Raw genomic sequence first — 19,492 nt, 5'->3', positions numbered from 1 at the left:
CTATTTTGCATGCATTCTTTGTTAACGTAGTTGAGAACAACGTATGTATCCTGTTCCATTATAAGATGAAAAGAACCTACAACCTGTTTTCCAGTCATTGACCGGGTCAGGGATGGAATGAATGAAGCAGATATAGGCTATTAGTACGATGGGGTTGCCACTCCCAAAGTGATTTATTAATGACTGATAAAAGCTATGAAATGAGAATGGAGAGTGTTGCTGGAATGAAAGATGACGGGGAAAACTGGACAGAGAAAAACCTGTCCCGCCTCCACTTTGTCCAGCACAAATCTCACATGGAACGACCGGGATTTGAACCACAGTATCCAGCGGTGAGAGGCCGATGCGCTGCCATCTGGGCCACGGAGGCTTCCATTACAAGATATTAGAATCAATTTAATTTTTCCTTTGTGAAGTTTATCCTTTTCCTGTGTTGTTTTCCGGGTGTTTTTCTTTTGTTTATTTAATATTTTCTCCACCATGCCCAGAGAGTGGTTATTTTCTTTCGTGATTTGTTTAATTATTCGTATCTCTTTTTCAAAATCCGTTGTGCTCATTGGTACAAAAATAGCTCTGTGTATCATTGTATTCAGTCCTGCAACTTCGTGTGTGCAAGGGTAGTTCGATTCGTTGTTGATGGTCTGTGACTTCCCTTACTACGAGCCCTCCCCTATGTACTCAGAAACTCCATGTCCCACTAGACCAGTAGCAAATTTCAAAGATGCAGCAAAGTTACAATTTAAGTAAACAACTCAACCAAATTCTAAAAGGAAAAGAATCTTGCCTAAAGGAGATAGGTTGATTAAAAACAGCATAGAACTAATTAAAGAATTTAAAAAACGTAAAATAACAGAGAGCACACGCATGATATCCTTTTGTCATCACCAACATATACACCAATGTACCAATAGATGAATCCGTTAAAATTATAGAAAACCATCTAAAAGAAAACACTTCAGTACAAGAAACAAAAGAAATGATTAACTTTCTTAGAACAGCATTAAACCGAAGTTGCTTTACATTCACCAATAAAATCTATTGTAAAAAAAAGAAAGGTTAGCCATGAGCTCACCATTATCAGGTATTATATAGCAAATATTTTTCTAAGTAACTTCGAAAACATATTCTTAAACGACCAGAAATCTTACACTGGAGCAGATTTGTAGATGACATGTATACATATACAATGACGTCACAAATGCGCAACAATTATTTAACACACTAAATTCTTTACACAAGTCAATCAGGTTCACAGTGGAACCAGAAACTAACAAGAAAATATACTTTTCAGACATCGCACTCAGTAGGAATAAATACAACCTATCGCACAAAGTGTGTAGAAAGCCCACTCAGACGTCGCACACCATTGACAACGAATCACACCACCCTTACAAACACAAAAGTAGCAGGATTGAATACAGTGATACACAGTGCTATTTCTGTACCAATGAGCACAATGGATTTCAAAGAAGAGATACAAATAATTGAACAAATCACGAAAGAAAACAACCACCCTCCAGGCATGGTAGAGAAAATATTAAATAAACAACAGAAAAAAAATCAGAAAACCACACAGGAAGAAGATAAATACGTGGTTCTCTACTACGTTAACAAAGAACAGATACAATATAGCTAACATTTTCAAAAAAACAAGATCTAAAAGTAGCCTTTAGTACCAACAATATACTACAAAAACACATCAGCAAATGCAACCCGAACAAGAAAGACCTGTTCTCAAAGTCTATGAACTCAAGTGCCAGGAATCTACTGCAACACCACATGTATAAGACAAAGAAGACATAATTTCTACAAAAGATACAAAGAACACAAAAACTTGGTAACATACAATAGACATTCAGCCTTTGGAGATAACTTACGGCAGTTCGCACCATTTCACATACATTAACACAGATCTTGCAATCTTGCATCTCAAAAATAAAAATTAATCTTTGAATATAAAAGGAGCAATTGGAATTTAAATCGAAAAGAAAAACCTGAATGAACATACCATTTTTAAAAAGTTCCCCCCTATTCACCCTACTTAATATGTGGACAACATTTACACTTTTTATATTAGTGCTTAGTGAATCCTACAGGAGGTAATCTCTGATTTAAAGGTCTGGAATGTGGGTTAGGTTAAAATGGATAACAACAACTAAGAATATAGTTCCTCAAGCCATTCGCGTAAACGTAAATTACATGCTCGTTAAGATGCACATGAAGAACCCTTGCTTAGTTCACATAAAGAATTGAAATACAAGGAAGTAATACCAGCAACAAAATAAAAAACAGTGTGTCAATGGCATGGAGAGGAGAGGGGCGTGGCGCGGCAAAATAATATTATTTCTTAATATTTGAGTGTGATTTGATAGAATCTGATGATGTTCCTTTAAGAAAAAACATTTCGGTCTTTGTTCAGCAGAGTGTAGTTTTATCCTATGTTTAATAGTGTGCATTTTTACAAGTATGTTGTAGTATAATAATTATATTTAACTTCAGTGTTCGACAGACTTCAGAGCTTTTAATTTACATTTAACTGAGTCGACACTGGAAAGTATGGCTTCCTTCTTAACAAATTATTCTGCCAGTCAGGCAAATTACAAAGCCAAGAAACTCAAAGTCACTTAAGATCAAAATCATCATCATTGACAAATAAATTGCATTTGATAAGAAATGTTTAGAAATAAGGCTCATTCCCAAGTACATAAGCTAAACCCACAACAACTTTGCCTAAAATATCAACATACCTATCACAGTTATTATGAATCAGAAAGGAAATTCAATTTGCTTGCATAAAGAAACAGAAATCAACGAATTCTATGGATCCATTTAAACCTAAGCAACTATTGGCACTGCCTTCAGTGGACATCTTACATTCATTTTTTACACACCGTTCAATATGGCTGCTAGCTGCTAGTCGCACGCAAACATTCTCTTGCAGAAATTGTAAATCACAGGTGATATAGTGCTTGAAGTGATAAAGATGTTAGTAGATTCGTGCTGAAGTTAAACGTGCTTGAAGTGATATAGACGTTATTAGATTCATGCTGAAGTTAAACATGTGCAATTAACTAAAGTAAACTGTCAGTGTTCTACTAGTAAATTTTCATAATGGCTCCTAAGAAGCTTCCCCAAGCCAGCCTGCCGCATGGCGCCAGCTTACAAGAACTAGTTAAGCAGGCCGTAATACCAATTTAATGGTCCATTATTGGACATTATAAATTTTCCAGCTAACTCATTCTTGGTTGCTTGTGTTTTGCCCCTATGTGCTAAGTTGGGTTCATTAGTTGGTACTTAGCACACCCACCAAGATGCATGGCTAGTGCATACCGTGGAGGCCACTGCATTGGCCACTTGAAGCCACCAGCTGTGCCAATGCACTATGAGAGATTTTCTCATTTCCAAAAATTGATGCCTGCCTGGCCATCAGATGATATAGATGTTGATTCCCACAGGGAATATGAAATATTTGTCCTGAATGAGTAAATTTATAATACCAATTTAATGGTCCATTATTGGACATTATACATTTTCCAGCTAACTCATTCTTGGTTGCCTGCGTTTCGCTCCTATGTGCTAAGTTGTGCTCATCAGTTGGTACTCGGTACTCATTCAGGACAAATATTTCATATTCCCTGTGGGAATCAACATCTATATCAAGCAAGCCGTAGCCGAACAGTTACAGCCCTTATTGTCGCAGCTCCAGGAACTAAGAGCGGAGTACAAGGAAACTGTCAAACTACGAGATCAACTTCAGGCAAAGGACAGGGAACTTGTGAAAACCAAAAGTGACTTTAAAAACAAGCAAGATGAACTGGAGCTATATCAGCGGCGGCAATATATCTGCATTTTCGGCATTCCGGAAAAGGAAGGGGAAGATTTTGATGTCGTAGCAATTAGCATCATAAGAGATCTTGGTGTCGACCTTGACCTTCGGGACATTGACAGGAGCCGTCTCATTAGAAGACGACTGGGTGCAAAGCCACGACCTTTAATAGTGAAATTCGTTTCCTACCGGAAGCGGAGTGAAATCTCCCACAAGAAAAGAGGACTCAAGGGAACGGTGGTCACAATAAGAAAGGATCTGACTGCAACAAGGCTTTCAGTCCTTAAGGAGACAATTTTTGAGGTTTGGTGTACGCCAGGTATGGAGCATTGATGGAGTAATTAACATAAAAATTGGATCAAATAAGTATAAAGTGTGCACTGTGGAACAGTTAAATGAACTAAAGTGACATGCAGGAGAAAGGGTCACAACATTTTTGTAACTTTCTATTGTAGTTTAATTTTAGAGTTATCCTTATAGTATATAATAATTTTCAACCTTAACTCTGTATTGGAACATAATTAGTAATAGTTTACTTCTGCTTGCCGTAGTGGTAGATTGGTGTTAGTAGCAGTAGACTGGGTCCATTGTCTTATTTTTACCGTATTTATTTCCATGTACATTATTGCTATATTGCCATTATCATACTGATCGCTGTAAATTGTTAGTTACATTCCCATTATTGTCATAATCCTCTCCAGCATAACTGAGAACATCATAAGTTACTTAGAAAATATAACTTAAAAGTAGAGAAGCCAGAGTCAGCTGCGCTTATCCCCTCTGATAACGACCTTGAGACAAATGAACAGGCTCCCCTCTTCCTTCCAAACATTCCTCACAATCTTTCACTTACTCCACCCTCCCCCAATGTCCCAGGAACCAGCTGTGCAGGCAACACACACCTATTTTCATCTGAGCTCTCTTGCCATTCCCAGTCGACAAGGGACATCATTAACCACAAGGTTTCTCCGTACAGAAATGCTTTAAAGATTTGCCATATAAACGCTCAGAGCCTCCTTGCGGAGGTGCGAATGGACGGAATTAAAGCTCTATTTATGCCTCCCAGTTTACACGCAATTTTAATTTCCAAATCTTGGTTAAAACCACACCACACAATAGAAAGACTGCAGCTGGCGGGTTAAACATTGCTTAGATCCAATAGATTAAATAAGCCCTCCGGGGGTACTGCCGCATATGTTATGACCAGTCTACGCCCTAAAGTAATCGGTAGGTCTCCAGGTCCATACGAGCAAAAACCTGAGTTCATGTTCCTGGAAATAACTGTGAGTGAAGTAAAATGTCTTCTGGGTGTAGTATATAAGCCACCGAATGCAGGTTTTATTATGTGATCTAGAGACTCTCATACAAAATTTAGTCACTGATTACTCATATATAATTATTATAGGCGATTACAACATAAACCTTCTTGAGACTAACTCTCCTCAGACAGCCCAATTTTTAACTTCTTTTAAAGTTTGCAACTTAATGTTTCTCCCTCTCAATGCCACTCATCACACAGCCACATCACACACCTTAATTGACCTCATTGCCACAAACCAACCTGAAGTAGTTCTTCACCACGGTCAAATTAGTATCTCAGGTTTATCGTAGCATGATGCTATATTTATGGCCTATTCTATTAAGTCCCAAGTTCAAACCGAAAATAATTTCATATCGAGATCTATGAAGAATTGATAAGAATAAACTTTTACAAGATGCAGTTGCAGTGCCATGGCATGACATATTTAAACTTAGACATAAATGACAAAGTGGCGCGTTTCAATCAACATATGATTGAGCAGTACGATAGATATGTCCCTGAAAAGATGGCTAGAGTTTCGCGAAGCCAGCTCCCTGGCTGTCAGATGAGATTAGAGCCCTTTTGGCTGAACGTGATGCTGTTTATAGACGAGTTAGGAAACATTGCATCTACTTAACTATAAGATACTGAGAAACGCTACAGCTCAACAAATTAGAAATGCAAAATTACGACGCGCTCACAGTTTAATTCAACCAAATGTTTCAACAGCTTTATTGTGGAAATCCATAAAGAGCTTTGGCATTACCAAAGGACGAGACTACGAAATAAATATACCCTTGGAAAAACTCAATGATTATTTTTCAGCTAACTGCACGTTAAATGCAGCCCTGAAATAGGAAGTTCTTGACAAGAATTATGCAAAGACGCGAACAGATACAGAAAACTTCTATTTCCGTCCAGCAACCCACTCACAAGTCAGGTTTGCTATAAATTGGATAACATCAATGGCGAAAGGAAAGACAGTATAGGAATAGGGATGATAAACATAATTCTGGATGTGATATTACCTACACTAATTAACATATTTAACTCTTCCCTTGTAGGCAGCACATTTCTCGAAACATGGAAAGCGGGCATTATACTTCATCTAAAAAAGGAGCTTCCCTTTCTGAACCATCTGACTGTAGAGCCGTCTGCACACTTTCTGCTTTATCCATAGTGCTAGAGTTCATCGCTCATAGAGCTTAAAATACTCAGTCTAACAAGTAGCACGTCTACTCTCTGCCACAAAATTTCATAAACTGCTTGAGCTACTTTCTTCTCAGCCTACATCAGCATTTGGAAGGGGATTACCCTTGGAATGGGAGTTCACATTCAGAAGGGGATTATTTCTTGGCATGGGATTTTCCATTTGCAAGGAGATTTCCCAATGTATGGTTCATTGCTAATCATTAGGTTAATATGAATAGATAATTGAATGATTTAATTGGGCTGATTTTACAGCAACGGAAATAGGCAAAGTTGTAGCAGTAATTAGAACATTACACGTCATTAAACAAGTCAAATGTTTTATTTAGAAAAAAACACTTGTTTTAAACAAGCCAATCCTGCTGCAAACGATGCATATGTTAATGTTCAGGGTGACCTGACTAACATCCTTGGAAGCAGCAACCTTATTGTAATGATAACCTATAAAGAAAAACACTACAAATATTGTCGTCTTCGAAATTCGTAGAACATCTGCTGCAGTGGATACTGAGCAAGCTGTGAAGAGTGTGTGGCAAGTATCAAAATTCAGCAGGATGGATACCATAAAATTGTGAAATGTCAACATTCGGAGATGAATATGTAAGAAATGGTCAAATTAATGGAGGATATAAGTGAGCTAAGTGAGACAAAGAAGGAAAGAAGAGAAAAGACATCACTGAACAGATACAGCCTGCTTTGTTGCAGAGGATTAGACATAAATTGTTAGAGAGATGATCTTGAACAAAGAGGGATTTGTGCCAGAGGTAAAGTTATAGGGAATATTCAGTTGCAGCAAGGAACAGAGGATTTGATTCAGATTTGAAATAAAGGAAAAACACATAGAAATGTTGAATTAGAGAAAAGATACTAATTAATGAGTTGGTAATAATAATAATGGCGCATGGCCTCCGGAGAGGCATGGTGCAGGTCTTTTGATTTGACGCCCATAGGCGACCTGCGTATCAGGATGAGGATGAAATGATGAGGATGACACACACACACCCAGTCCCCGTGCCAGGGGAATCAGCCACTTGTGGTTAAAATTCCCAACGCTGTCAGGATTCGAATCCGGGACCCGTGTGACCAAAGGCCAGCACGCTAACCATTTAGCCATGGAGCCGGACAATGAGAACCTTGTATATGGAGACTTGGCAGCTGAAGGAGGGGACTGCCTGTAGAGGTGAAGTTCAGTGGAGACGCCGAGTGCCCTGGGAGCGCTACGGTAGTTGTGAAGGCCCTTCAGGAACTCTGAAAAGCAGTGGCAAAAGGGGCTCTGGGTAAGACGCAGCAAGTTGTTATGCACGTTAGGTACCAAAATGGGTTAAAAAAGACAAAAAGCAATGTACATTTAAATCTTACAGCAATTGTATAGTATTTTTTGAAATGATTCTGCATACTCTATATGAGTTGATTATATGTATAAGTGCAGAAGATATAAGTAGAATTTTGTAAATGTTATAAGTATTAAGGATGAGCTGTGTGTTTAATAGAAACATTGTTAATGTAAATTGTATAATACTGTATTTTAGGAAAAAATGACTTTTCTTTTTAATTTTTAATTTAGTTGTTTAGAACAATGTATTTTTGTGTATCATTTGCCACTGAAGTAGACACCTCATTTGCAAATAAAGTGATTTGATTTGATTTGATTTGATTTGATTTGATTTGATTTGATTTGATTTGATTTGATTTGATTGAGCAGTGATATCAAAACTGAAATTTGAAGAATAGTTTTGCCTCCAATCATAGGCGTTCATCATCATAATCGTCATCTAATGTATCCCCAAGACACTTCCTTGAAGTGACAATGCGACTGTGTAGGCATGTAATATGTATGTCGCGCATGTATCGCTTCCAGTACAAGATTTATGTATGGAGGAGAAAATTGTTTCCATATCATATTTTGATATTTTGTTTTACTGCTGATGTCCTCCAGTTGCTGTACTTCATTGTGCTTCCTACTGAATATTCAGATAATGTGTTGAATTTATGCTGTTATTTGCAGTTGTCTGCTGGAAAATGTGAAGAGTACAAGGATTGTGTTCAGTGTCAAATGTACAAAAAAGGGGTACTGAAAGATGAAGAAGATTGTGCAGCTAATTGTACTGAAATTACACCTATTGCTGTTGATTATGTTGAAGGTATGTAGTTAGATCAATTACTGAGTGATATTTACAGTTAAGGTTATGTTGAATATAATCTTCTCTATACCTAGTTAGTGATGTACATATCAGTATTCTCTTAGCTATTTCTTATACAGTATTCATATTTTTATCTTTTAAGAGAAACTAGTTTCATTGTGCCCTCATGCTGACATTTCTTGCTTTGTCATAACATACATTGTTTTTTTTTTTCTTTAAATAACCCTAGTTCTGAGATGGAGAGAGGTGTGGATTTTTTCCATACCATCTACATTTTAAGAGGGAATAAAAGTACATTTACTTTCCCCTGAAGCTCTCTTAACAAATGGTAAGCTTTTCTTCATCTGCTTCTGCTACCCACACTTCACGATGTTTTGAGATTTTTCTCTTTATTATCCCTGATACACTCCTCGCCTAAAAAAACTGGGATTCATTCACTTCCTACATGTAATATCCTAACTGTTAAATTTTTCAAAAATAATTTGCTTTACGTTGCATTGACACAGATAAGTCTTACAGCAATGATGGAATAGTGAAGGGAAAGGAAGTAGGAAAGAAGTGGCCTCAGTCAAATGATCTCTCCATTTTCATAGTTTTCCTTTATCTCCAGAGTGTTTGTGGTGACTTGAAATCTCCTAAAGTTACAGCAGTCTACACGCATAATTTACAAACATCAACTGAAGTTGCATTAAAAAGCCAGGACACTATTATCAAACACAAACATAAAGTATTTACCTGTTATAATTCGGACAAACCTAAGTGAAGTAAAAAATTGTAGTGTAGTTACTTTATTAAACGCCATCTTGCATGCTATATTCATGTGTTATCATCGTGTACGGTAACCATTTCGATATTTCAGCATTTAACTAATGGCAGTTTATATTTCTATTAGAGCATAGTAAGATAAAATAGTAATAATTATTATAACAATCTATGTATTTAGCTGTGTTGTGTAATCCTTAGGTAGTTCTTCCAAATTTCAGCTTTTAATTAAAATTTTCATTTGTTTGCACGTAGTAGGCCTAATAAACTTTTGTGATTAGGATACGTCTGAATGCAGTTTAGAATTATTGTAGTGCAGTTATCTTATTAGATATCAGCATGCTTATTTTATTCTTGCAAAATATTTGTTTAGTTGGGGAAATATCTCTCTAGAAATTAGGCTCTTATAGAATTCCGTTGTTGTAATTAGGATAAGCTTAACTACAGTTTAGAATTGCAACATAACTATTCTTATTAGATAGTATCTTGCTTGTCTTTTCTGTTTGCAAATAATAGTAATAATAATAATTATTAATCATGATTATAATAATATTATAATCGTTTGTCTATAACTACGTATTTAGTGTAGTTGTACATTTCTATAGTTAGCCTCTTATTCCTAGTGTAGTTATTCTATCAGTTTGTTTCCTGATTTCATTATCATTTCTTCGTCTGACATATATACTGTACCTACTTCTATTCATAGAATACACTATTTTACTTCTGTTGAAATTTCCGTATTATTTTACATTTCTTTGAAGAGATAAAAGAATGGCTGAGAGAGGCAGGTGTAAGGACTGGGAGTTTGAGCAGGAAGTAAGGAGGATGAGAGAAGAGGTAGCAAGTTTGAGATAGATATTTAGATTTGTTACGTTCCGGAATACAGGAATGAAGATAGGTCTCTCTTAATCAATGGATATGGTGGGTGGGCGAGAGGGAAGGGAAGGGAAGGGAAGGGAAGGGAAGGGAAGGGAAGGGAAAATGTTGTGGAAGACAGGTAGGCTAATATCTTAAGGTCAAGGAAAACGAGGGAAAGGGCCCAGGAGAGGTATCAGTGAGGAATCGGTATGAGTCACTGCGGGTTGATCAGCAGAGGAAAGATGGAGATCAGAGAAGTGTTACAGAGGAGGGGCGGGGCAAGAGGAAAGCGACCAGTAGAAAAGGGGAACGTAGAGTAGAGGATAGTAAGAGGGAGGTGGAACAGGGTATTGAGAGGGAGAAAAGGGAGGAGGAAGTGTTTCTGCAGATGTCAGGGAAGATGAGGGAGACTAGGAGTGGAGGGAATCTAATGATGGTAGGGTAGAGGCTGTGCTCATGGGTGTCTCAATTCTCAGCCATGTGAGGAAAGTATGTAGAGGGAGGGGAACCAGGGTGGAGTGTTATGCAGGAATTAGGTTAAGGCAGATCTTGAGGAAAATAGAAGGCTGGGAGGAGGGTAAGGAGACGGTGGTAATTTTCCACGTTGGTACCAATAATGTAAGGCAAACTGGAATAGGTACTAACAGTGTTTGAGATCTGGTTATGGCACCAAGGAAGAAGTTTAATGAAGCAGAGATTCCCAGCAGGATACTGTGTAGGAGGGATACTGAATGGAGGGTGATTGGGAATTTAAATGAGACTTTGGAATGGGTATGTGGGGAAGTGGGAGTGAGATTTGTTGATACTAATGGGTGGGTAGGAGATACAGATCTATGGGCAAAAGGCCTTCACTTGAACCACAATTGTACATATAAGTTAAGGGGTTTGTTCATATGAGTTATAGGTAGAGCCCTGCGCGGATATATAAAGTAATGTCCGCTCCGCATCCGCACTTCCTTCATCCGCATCCGTGAATGGTTACCTGCATCCACAAAATTGGTATTCGCGGATATTTAAAATATTTAAATACAGTATATTACACCCAAGGTATTCAGACGGATAGATCCGTTAATGTAATAAAACAGGCCTGATACTTGGCACAAGAACCCCTTCAGTCACAGGTTTATGAGGGGTTTTCTCTTGCGACAAGTACTGATGTATTGACCTTTGTTCCTTCCTTCCATTAATTGCGAGCAGGAGCCAGTTAGCCTCAGGTCAGATTTACAGCTTTATGGTCTCAAGGCTCTATATATATCACCCTTCTTCCATACCGTTGTCAAGGATTGCCTAACCACAAGGAAAAAATAAGAGTCTATCTGAGTGAAAATCAATAAACTTCATTATTTAGAAATTATCGGCAAAATTATCCACACTTCCATACAGTTCATATCTGCCAAGACACTAACTTCGCGGATAAATGCGCAGATATGCTCATCCGTGCGGGGCTCTAGTTACAGGCAGGTACATTCAGGGAAACTGGGTGGACCAGGGAGTCACAAGCTGTTCCATGTCGCACCAACACAGATAGGTCCCACGGCGACGATGGAACAGGAAAGGGCTAGGAGTGGGAAGGAAGCAGCCGTGGCCTGAATTAACGTACAACCCCAGCATTTGCCTGGTGTGAAAATGGGAAACCACAGACAACCATCTTCAGGGCTGCCATCAGTGGAGTTCGAATACTGGATAATGGCCGTGCGTAAGCGGCAGCAGCAGTTCTCAAGCTCGGTGGATCAGGAAGTGGTGATGGTAGTATAGGTAGCATGAAGTCAAGTAAGGATGACATAAAACTGTGTTAAACTGTAGAAGTATTGTAAAGAAAGGAATAGAATTAAGTAATTTGATATATATATTTACCAGATATTGTAATAGAAAATCAATAATCGCCAAGAATGATATTATGGATGCAGAAATTATTTCATGGAACTGGAGTGTTTATCGTAGAGACAGGTTAGGAACGATAGGAGGGGGAGTATTTGTACTGGTGAAAGAATTTGTAAGGTACGTAAAAGTTAAGGATGAGGAACATGAAATTCTAGGTGTAAGATTCATCTCTAAAGACAATAGGCAACTTGATATTTTTGGGGTGTACAGACCTGGCAAGGTTGGTACTGATGCTGATAGAGAATTATCTAAAATAATTGGCTATGTGGGGAATGACACAGAAAGGAAAGTTATTGTAGTGGGTGATCTGAACTTGCCAAATGTTAGCTGGGAAGGGAATGCAAACGATAGAAAGGATGACCAACAAATAGTGAATAAGTTATTATGGTAAGGGCAGCTGAATCAGAAAGTAATGGAACAAACTAGAGGGAAAAATATACTAGACATACATACACATCATCATCATCATAATAATAATAATAATAATAATAGACCATTATGCCTTTCATCATTCAATCTCCAAGCCTCTGTGAATTTAGTAAATGTCACCACGATCCTCTATTTGCAACTAGTGCAGTGGCCTCATTTAGTTCTATACTCTTATATTTAAATTGTTAGAAACAGTCTAACCATCGTTGTCTTGGTCTCCCTCTACTTCTCTTACCCCACAGAACGGAGTCTGTTACACTCCTAGCTAGTCTATCCTCCTCCATTCACCTCACATGACCCCACCACCGAAGCTGATTTATGCGTACAGCTTTATCATAGAGTTCATTCATAACTTAGTCTTTATTTCCTCATTCCGAGTACCCTCCTGCCATTGTTCCAACTTCTTTGTACCAGTTTTTACCAGCAATCATTTTTCCTATTTTCGTATCTATTACTTCTAAATTATGAACAAGATATCCTGAGTCCACCCACCTTTCACTCCCGTAAAGCAAAGTTGGTCAGAAACAGACTGATGTAAACATAGTTTTATCCAGGAGCTGGCTTTCTTATCAACTACGGTATGGTTCATCGCAACTGCGAGCTCACTGCTTTAGCTTTACTGCACCTTGAATCAGTTTCACTTACTATACTACCATCCTGGGAGAGCACACATCCTAAATACTTGAAATTATCCACCTGTTCCAGCTTTTTCTCTTGGATTTATTACCTACTGTCATCAGTTTAGTCTTTGGAAGGCTAATTTTCATATCATACTTGTTATACCTATTTTCAAGTTCCAAGATATTAGTTTGCAGTCTTTCGGCCCAATCTGCCATTAAGACCAAGTCGTCAGCGTAGGCCAGACTGCTTCACCTAACTGAATCCGTCCCTACCTCTTTATACCTTTCAGCAGGTGATCCATGTAAAGTATGAACAACGAAGGTGAAAGATTACAGCTTTGTTTAACCCTTGTAAGTACCCTGAACCAAGAAATCATTCTAATATCAATTCTCACTGCAGCCCAATTGTCAACATAAATGCCTTTCATTTATTTTAATAATCTGCCCTTAATCCCATAGTCCTCCAGTATAGTGAACATATTTTCTATCGGCACCTTGTCATACACTTTCTCTAGATCTTTGAAACATAAACATAACTGTCTGTTCCTCTCCTAGCATTTTTCAATTACCTGGCGCATACTGAAAATCTGATGCTGACAGCCCCTCTGTGGACTGAAACCACACTGGTTTCCATCCAACTTCCTCTCAACCACTCATCGCACCTTCCCTTCCAAGATGCCAGTGAATACTTTGCCTGGTATACTAATCAGTGAGATACCTCGATAGTTGTTGCACTCCTTCCTGGTCCCTTGCTTATAGATACAGTAGGTGCAATTACTGCTTTTGTCCAGTCTGAAGGTACCTTACCAACACTCCATGCTAATTTCATTATTCTGCAGTATGTAGCTATTTCATCCCTTCGTTTCTACTATCCTTCACCATTTCAGGTCTAATTTCATCTATTCCTGCTGCTTTATGACAATGGAGTTTATTTACCATCCTTTCCACTTCCTCAAGAGTAATTTCACCATAATTTTCCTCGCCCCATGAGCTGGGTTGTTTGTGATGTCACCTGGAAGATTTCCTTTTACGTATACAAGATTTTCAAAATATTTGTTCCACCCGTCCAGTGATTCCCTGGGATCTATTATGAGTTCACCTGAATTACCCAAAACACTATTCATTTCCTTTTTCTCTCCCATCCTAAGATTCTTTATTACTGTTCAGAAAGGTTTCCCCTTTGCTTGACCCAGCCTTTCCAGGTTATTACCTAAATCTTCTCAAGACTTCTTTTGAATTCAACAAGTGTGTGTTTTGCTCTTTTTCATTCATCTACGTACAATTATCTGTCTGCATCAGCACTTGTTTGGAGCCATTTTTCATACATCTTCTTTTTAGTTTACAAGCTGCTTTCACTTCATCATTCCACCAAGATGTTTACTTATTCCCATATTTATACACAGTTGTTCCTCAGGATTCCCTTGCTGTTCAAGCTACAGCATCTCTGTGTGCTACCCATTCTCTTTGTATATCTTGAACCTGCTTATTTTATATTGTTTGGAACTTTTCACTAATCGTATCATTGTACTTCTATCTAGTTTCCTTGTCCTGGAACTTTCTTCCCTTATTCGTCTGCAGACTGATTTCACTTTTCTCTATGCGGACACTATAGCGGTGTGGTGTTACGTCGACGGTCTCAACATTAATGCTGGCAAATGTAAATACATTAGCCGTCTTACTAATAAAAATTCATTATACAGTTGCTTAACTCTTGTTTAGTTATACAGTGAATAAACCCTGTATAAGCGTTTTACATTTTTCTTACTAATAAATGAGGTATACGCATTGTATTACTATACAGCACGTATACACTCGTTCCAAGGCGTAGGAATGTCTTCCTGCAGTTCACTGACATATTTCGCACGTTCACCGCCTTAATGATCGCTTCTGCTGGTTATCTACGAGTAAAACTTTCTGGAAAGTCGCACAGTAGCATGGCATATCGAAAAGGCAGTGGGAACACTAAGTGAAACAGCTGGAAATTTGCTTATACTGATATCAACATTTCTTCAGCTTGCTTGTGTAATGAACGCCAAAAAAAGAAATGGAAAGGCTTAAGAAAAGATCAATAGCTCCTAACTGGGATAGTACGGAAAACATAAGCAATTGTAATTGAATCGGCGAGTTGAAAAGGTTACACATTCCAAAATCCTTACTTTTCAGGTGAAAGGAAAACCTGTTTTGTAGCTAAACGAAAGGTTTGATCAAAAAAGTTTCTATTAGGCATTTATACATCATATTTCTGCGTATTCAACTACAAAGTATGGAAATCATATTACGTACGGTTTTCAAGTTATACCATTTTTTTATGTCGAGGAATATGTCCCTTTTTATACTCAAATTTGAGAAAGATCTAAGATCTTTGTAGAGGCAAATAATGTATAATAAACTCACAATTTCAAAAGTCTATTAAGCAGTAACACATTATTCACAGACATACGCCCAACCATCATTTCTTTTATAGTTATTCATTGTCATTCCGTCTCTTTAAAGTGTTTTACTTTACGAAGGTGTCTAGCCTCCATAACCTCTGAATGGTGTATGTCTTCTATGTTTAAAATATTGTGAAGATCATAAACGTTATCGTGTATTATTTCATTGTGTGTTCAATGTTAAATGGATAAGTCGAATATTTCACCATGATTATATTTCTGTAGACAATAAATACCACGAAAATAAACTGCTCACTCGTTTCTTTTTCCGCTACTCACTGCTATACAACGCTAATTTTTTTTTTTTGCTAGGGGCTTTACGTCGCACCGACACAGATAGGTCTTATGGCGACGATGGGATAGGAAAGGCCTAGGAGTTGTAAGGAAGCGGCCGTGGCCTTAATTAAGGTACAGCCACAGCATTTGCCTGGTGTGAAAATGGGAAACCACGGAAAAACATTTTCAGGGCTGCCGATAGTGGGATTCGAACCTACTATCTCCCGGATGCAAGCTCACAGCCGCGCGCCTCTACGCGCACGGCCAACTCGCCCGGTTACAACGCTAATACAAGGGTCCTGGTCTGTATAAGCAATTCAATGAATAACTATAACAGATGTATACACAGGAGGCTTATACACGGTTTATTAGTAACGAATTTCACATAAACGGTGTATAAACCTTGTATAAAAGTTATACACCGTTTATTAGTAAGACAGTAGGTTAAGTAGTCTCGACACCCAGTAGATTGTATATACAACATTATTAATGTATTACATATTGAGCGAGTTAAAACCCTGCATTTGTTAGGAATAACCATTTCTGAACAACTAAAATGGAACACACAAACAGGGTGCTCGGTTTTATGAACAGAAGCCTCCGTGGGTGCAAGTCAAATGCTATATGGACGGCTTACCTGACACTAGTAAGACCTGTACTAATGTATGGTCTATCTGCCTGGCACCCTACCACTGCAGCCAACCTTCACGAACTAGAAGGAATCGAACGTCGCGCTGAATGACTAATTAACAAGAACAGCTGCCTGCCTGCCTGCCCTCCCGTCAATCGCCTCCTTGTGTAAACAAAGCAACGTCACCTTCTTACACAAGCCCCTCACAGGGGCCATTCACCTTTCACCATTCCCTCGACTCTCCTTATCCTACAGCTCCGTCCGAAGAGGCAAAGGGTTGTGTCTTATACCCCCCTCTGCACAAACTGAGTCCTACAAACTAGGTTTCTTTGCTCGTTCAGCACGGCTTTGGAATGATCTGCCCACCAATATTAAGTGTAGAAATGTAAATATACTTAAACGTTACGTTAGGAAGCACATACGGTGAGAAAATTCATGTGAATATGTGGAAGAATGAACGAGGGAGTGAAAGGTTCTATAAATGAGAAATATGTATACATTACGCTATACTTTTTTTACCTGTAAATAGTGTCTATGACTGTTTTAGTTTAGGATTTAGCTAATTATTTCAAAGATCTGGGGGCACTACATGTAGGGGGCTTGTCCTTTTCCCCCTGGCCTTCCATAGATACTGTAAAGGTTTATAGTAAGTGAATGAATGAATGCTAGGGCTAGAAATACAGATCAGATAGTGGTCTGTATCGTCAAAAAATCTCTGGAATACCTGCACATTCCTAACAAATTTCCTTGATTCAAAGTTGTTTAAGCTATAGTCTATTATGGATCAGGTGCCCCTACCTTTCTTGTGTAGCAGTGAACAGCTTTATGCTTGGAGAATGTATTCATAGCTGCTAGTTCTATATTAGCACAAAAATCCAGTAAACGCTTCCCATTCATATTAGGTTCAACATCTTCCCCACATTTACCCATCACATTATTATATCCTTCAGTTCTATTTGAAACTCTCGCATTGAAATCTCCCATTAGCACTATCCTATCCTTGCTGTTGACCCTGACTATGATGTCGCTCAATGCTTCATAAAACTTGTCAGCTTCGTCTGCACCCTTACATGGTGAATGCACCAAGATAACTCTCGTCATAATTCCTCCAACTGCCAAGTCTGCCCACATCATTCACTCATTTATGTGCCTAACAGAAGTTACGTTGCCTGCAGTATTCCTACCCTACCCCACACTCTGCCCTTCCCTTTTTAACATCCGTCAAGTACACTTTATAATCTCCTATCTCTTGCTCATTATTTCCCCCTTACCCGAATATCATTTACTCTTAGCACATCCAGATGCATCCTCTTTGCTGAACAAATTCATCTTGATTTCCTTTCCTGCTGGATTGCTGCTTCTTTTCCAAATCCCCCAATTCTTATCACTGACTTACTTGACTAAATTCCCCTCATTCCCACTGGAACGTACGACATCCGTGAAATGTCTCCTTTGTGGTCGACTTGCCAATGCTTTAACTTCCTTCCGAGTCTTCCCTACTTCTAGGGCTTCCTCCTCTACAGCCCTCCTCCACGTCTTCCTAGGACGACCTCTCCTCCATGCACCTTGCAGTTTCTATTCCAATGCTGTGCGTTCTATAGATCCCGCTGGCTTTCTCAAAGTATGACCTATCCATTTCCATTTCTTCTTCTTGATTTCCACTGCGACTGGAACTTGGTTTGTTGTTCTCCATAGCTCGTCATTGGATGTAACTTCAGGCCATCTGATGTTCATGATGTGCTGTAAGCAATGGTTTATAAATGTCTGCAAGAGATTTGTGATAGTTTGTGTAACCTTCCAAGTTTCACAAACGTATAGGACTGATTTAGCATTTGTATTGAAAATGTTTACTTTAGTCTCCCTTGAAATGTTATTCTTCCACACTGCATACAGCTGCATAAAGGCTCCATTTGCTTTCCTTATTCTGGCTCTCGCATCCTCATCTGCCCCCTTCTCTTGTCACTACACTTCCCAAGTAGGTAAATGTTTTAAACTCTTCAATCTCTTCTCCTGCCACAAACAATCTTTCATCAGTTTTAGCATTCACTCTCATTTCCTTGGTCTTAACAACATTTATGTTGAGTCCTGCAGCCTCTGCTTCCTTCCATAATCCTTTTAACTTGTGTTTCATATCACTAATTCTTGCAAACAAAAGACTAATATAATCTGCAAATTCTAAATCTTCCAGTCTTTCCCCCATTCCCCGTTGTATTCCTCTTTTCCTTCCACGCAACCTTTTTCTCATGACATCGAGCACCACTAAAAAGATAATTGGTAAAAGAATGCATCCCTAGCGAACTCCACTTGTGACAGTCACATAATCTGTGAGATTTCCCTCATGTACTACTGTGCATCTGAACATTTCATATATTTCCTTCACGAGATTCAAGTTCTTATGTGGTATTCCGTATTTCACCAAGGTCTTCCACGTTACAGTCCTAATGTCAAGTACAGTGTGGCCTGCAGTCATTACTTGGTTCAAGAATTATTCTTAACGTATTTATTAGATCTTTTTGGTAGTGGCTTTACATCGCACCGACACAGATAGGTCTTATGCCGATGGGATAGGCATGGCCTAGGAGTTGGAAGGAAGCGGCCATGGCCTTACTTAAGGTACAGCCTCAGCATTTGCCTGGTGTGAAAGTGTCCCTGTTGAAATACACTACAGGTCCGGCATTATACGGGAAGCTGTGGAAATTCATAGAAATCCTAACAATTTCAACAGGGACACTGGCTATCAATTAATACCTGGTTGTTAGCCATTAAGAATTTACGTAGGCGTTTCCCTTCCCTGTCCCTTCGTCTCGGTGTTTTCCGAATTTGTACGTTCCTCATTGCCAGATGTTTCATTCCAGGCTTGTGTCAATGCCATGCACCTGTCAGTGTCATATCTTACGTACACATGTTTATGTGACCCTCTTAGACTGATTCTGATGGTTCGTTCAGCTTCTGCTTCGAGCGCTAGTGCTGTGCCACGTCCAGAGAGCCATCTGGTGACGAATGAATGTACCATTTTCACTTCTATTATAACGTCTACATTTCAAAAAGTCATTGTTTAAGAAGCCTTTCTCGTGGACAGTTGAGATTTTCTTCTGATAATACAAAGCACAGTTCTCTGTGAAATGTA

At 38.7% G+C, this 19,492-nt stretch overlaps 1 protein-coding gene across 4 annotated transcripts in view; it reads left to right on the top strand.

Annotated features, from left to right (window-relative positions):
* The window catches only part of mys (myospheroid), a 331,725-nt gene that overhangs the window by 246,297 nt on the left and 65,936 nt on the right, over positions 1-19,492 (top strand). For all 4 annotated transcript variants that reach the window (XM_067141892.2, XM_067141891.2, XM_068226367.1 and 1 more), the window contains one exon: positions 8,341-8,476. In XM_067141892.2, coding sequence (XP_066997993.1) covers positions 8,341-8,476 — 136 coding nt within the window. The remainder of the gene's footprint in view (positions 1-8,340; positions 8,477-19,492) is intronic.

This window comes from Anabrus simplex, chromosome 2 (genome assembly GCF_040414725.1).
Source record: "Anabrus simplex isolate iqAnaSimp1 chromosome 2, ASM4041472v1, whole genome shotgun sequence".
Taxonomy (NCBI): domain Eukaryota; kingdom Metazoa; phylum Arthropoda; class Insecta; order Orthoptera; family Tettigoniidae; genus Anabrus; species Anabrus simplex.
The sequence above is the reverse complement of the archived record's forward strand: the minus strand, read 5'-3'. Positions and strand labels throughout refer to the sequence as shown.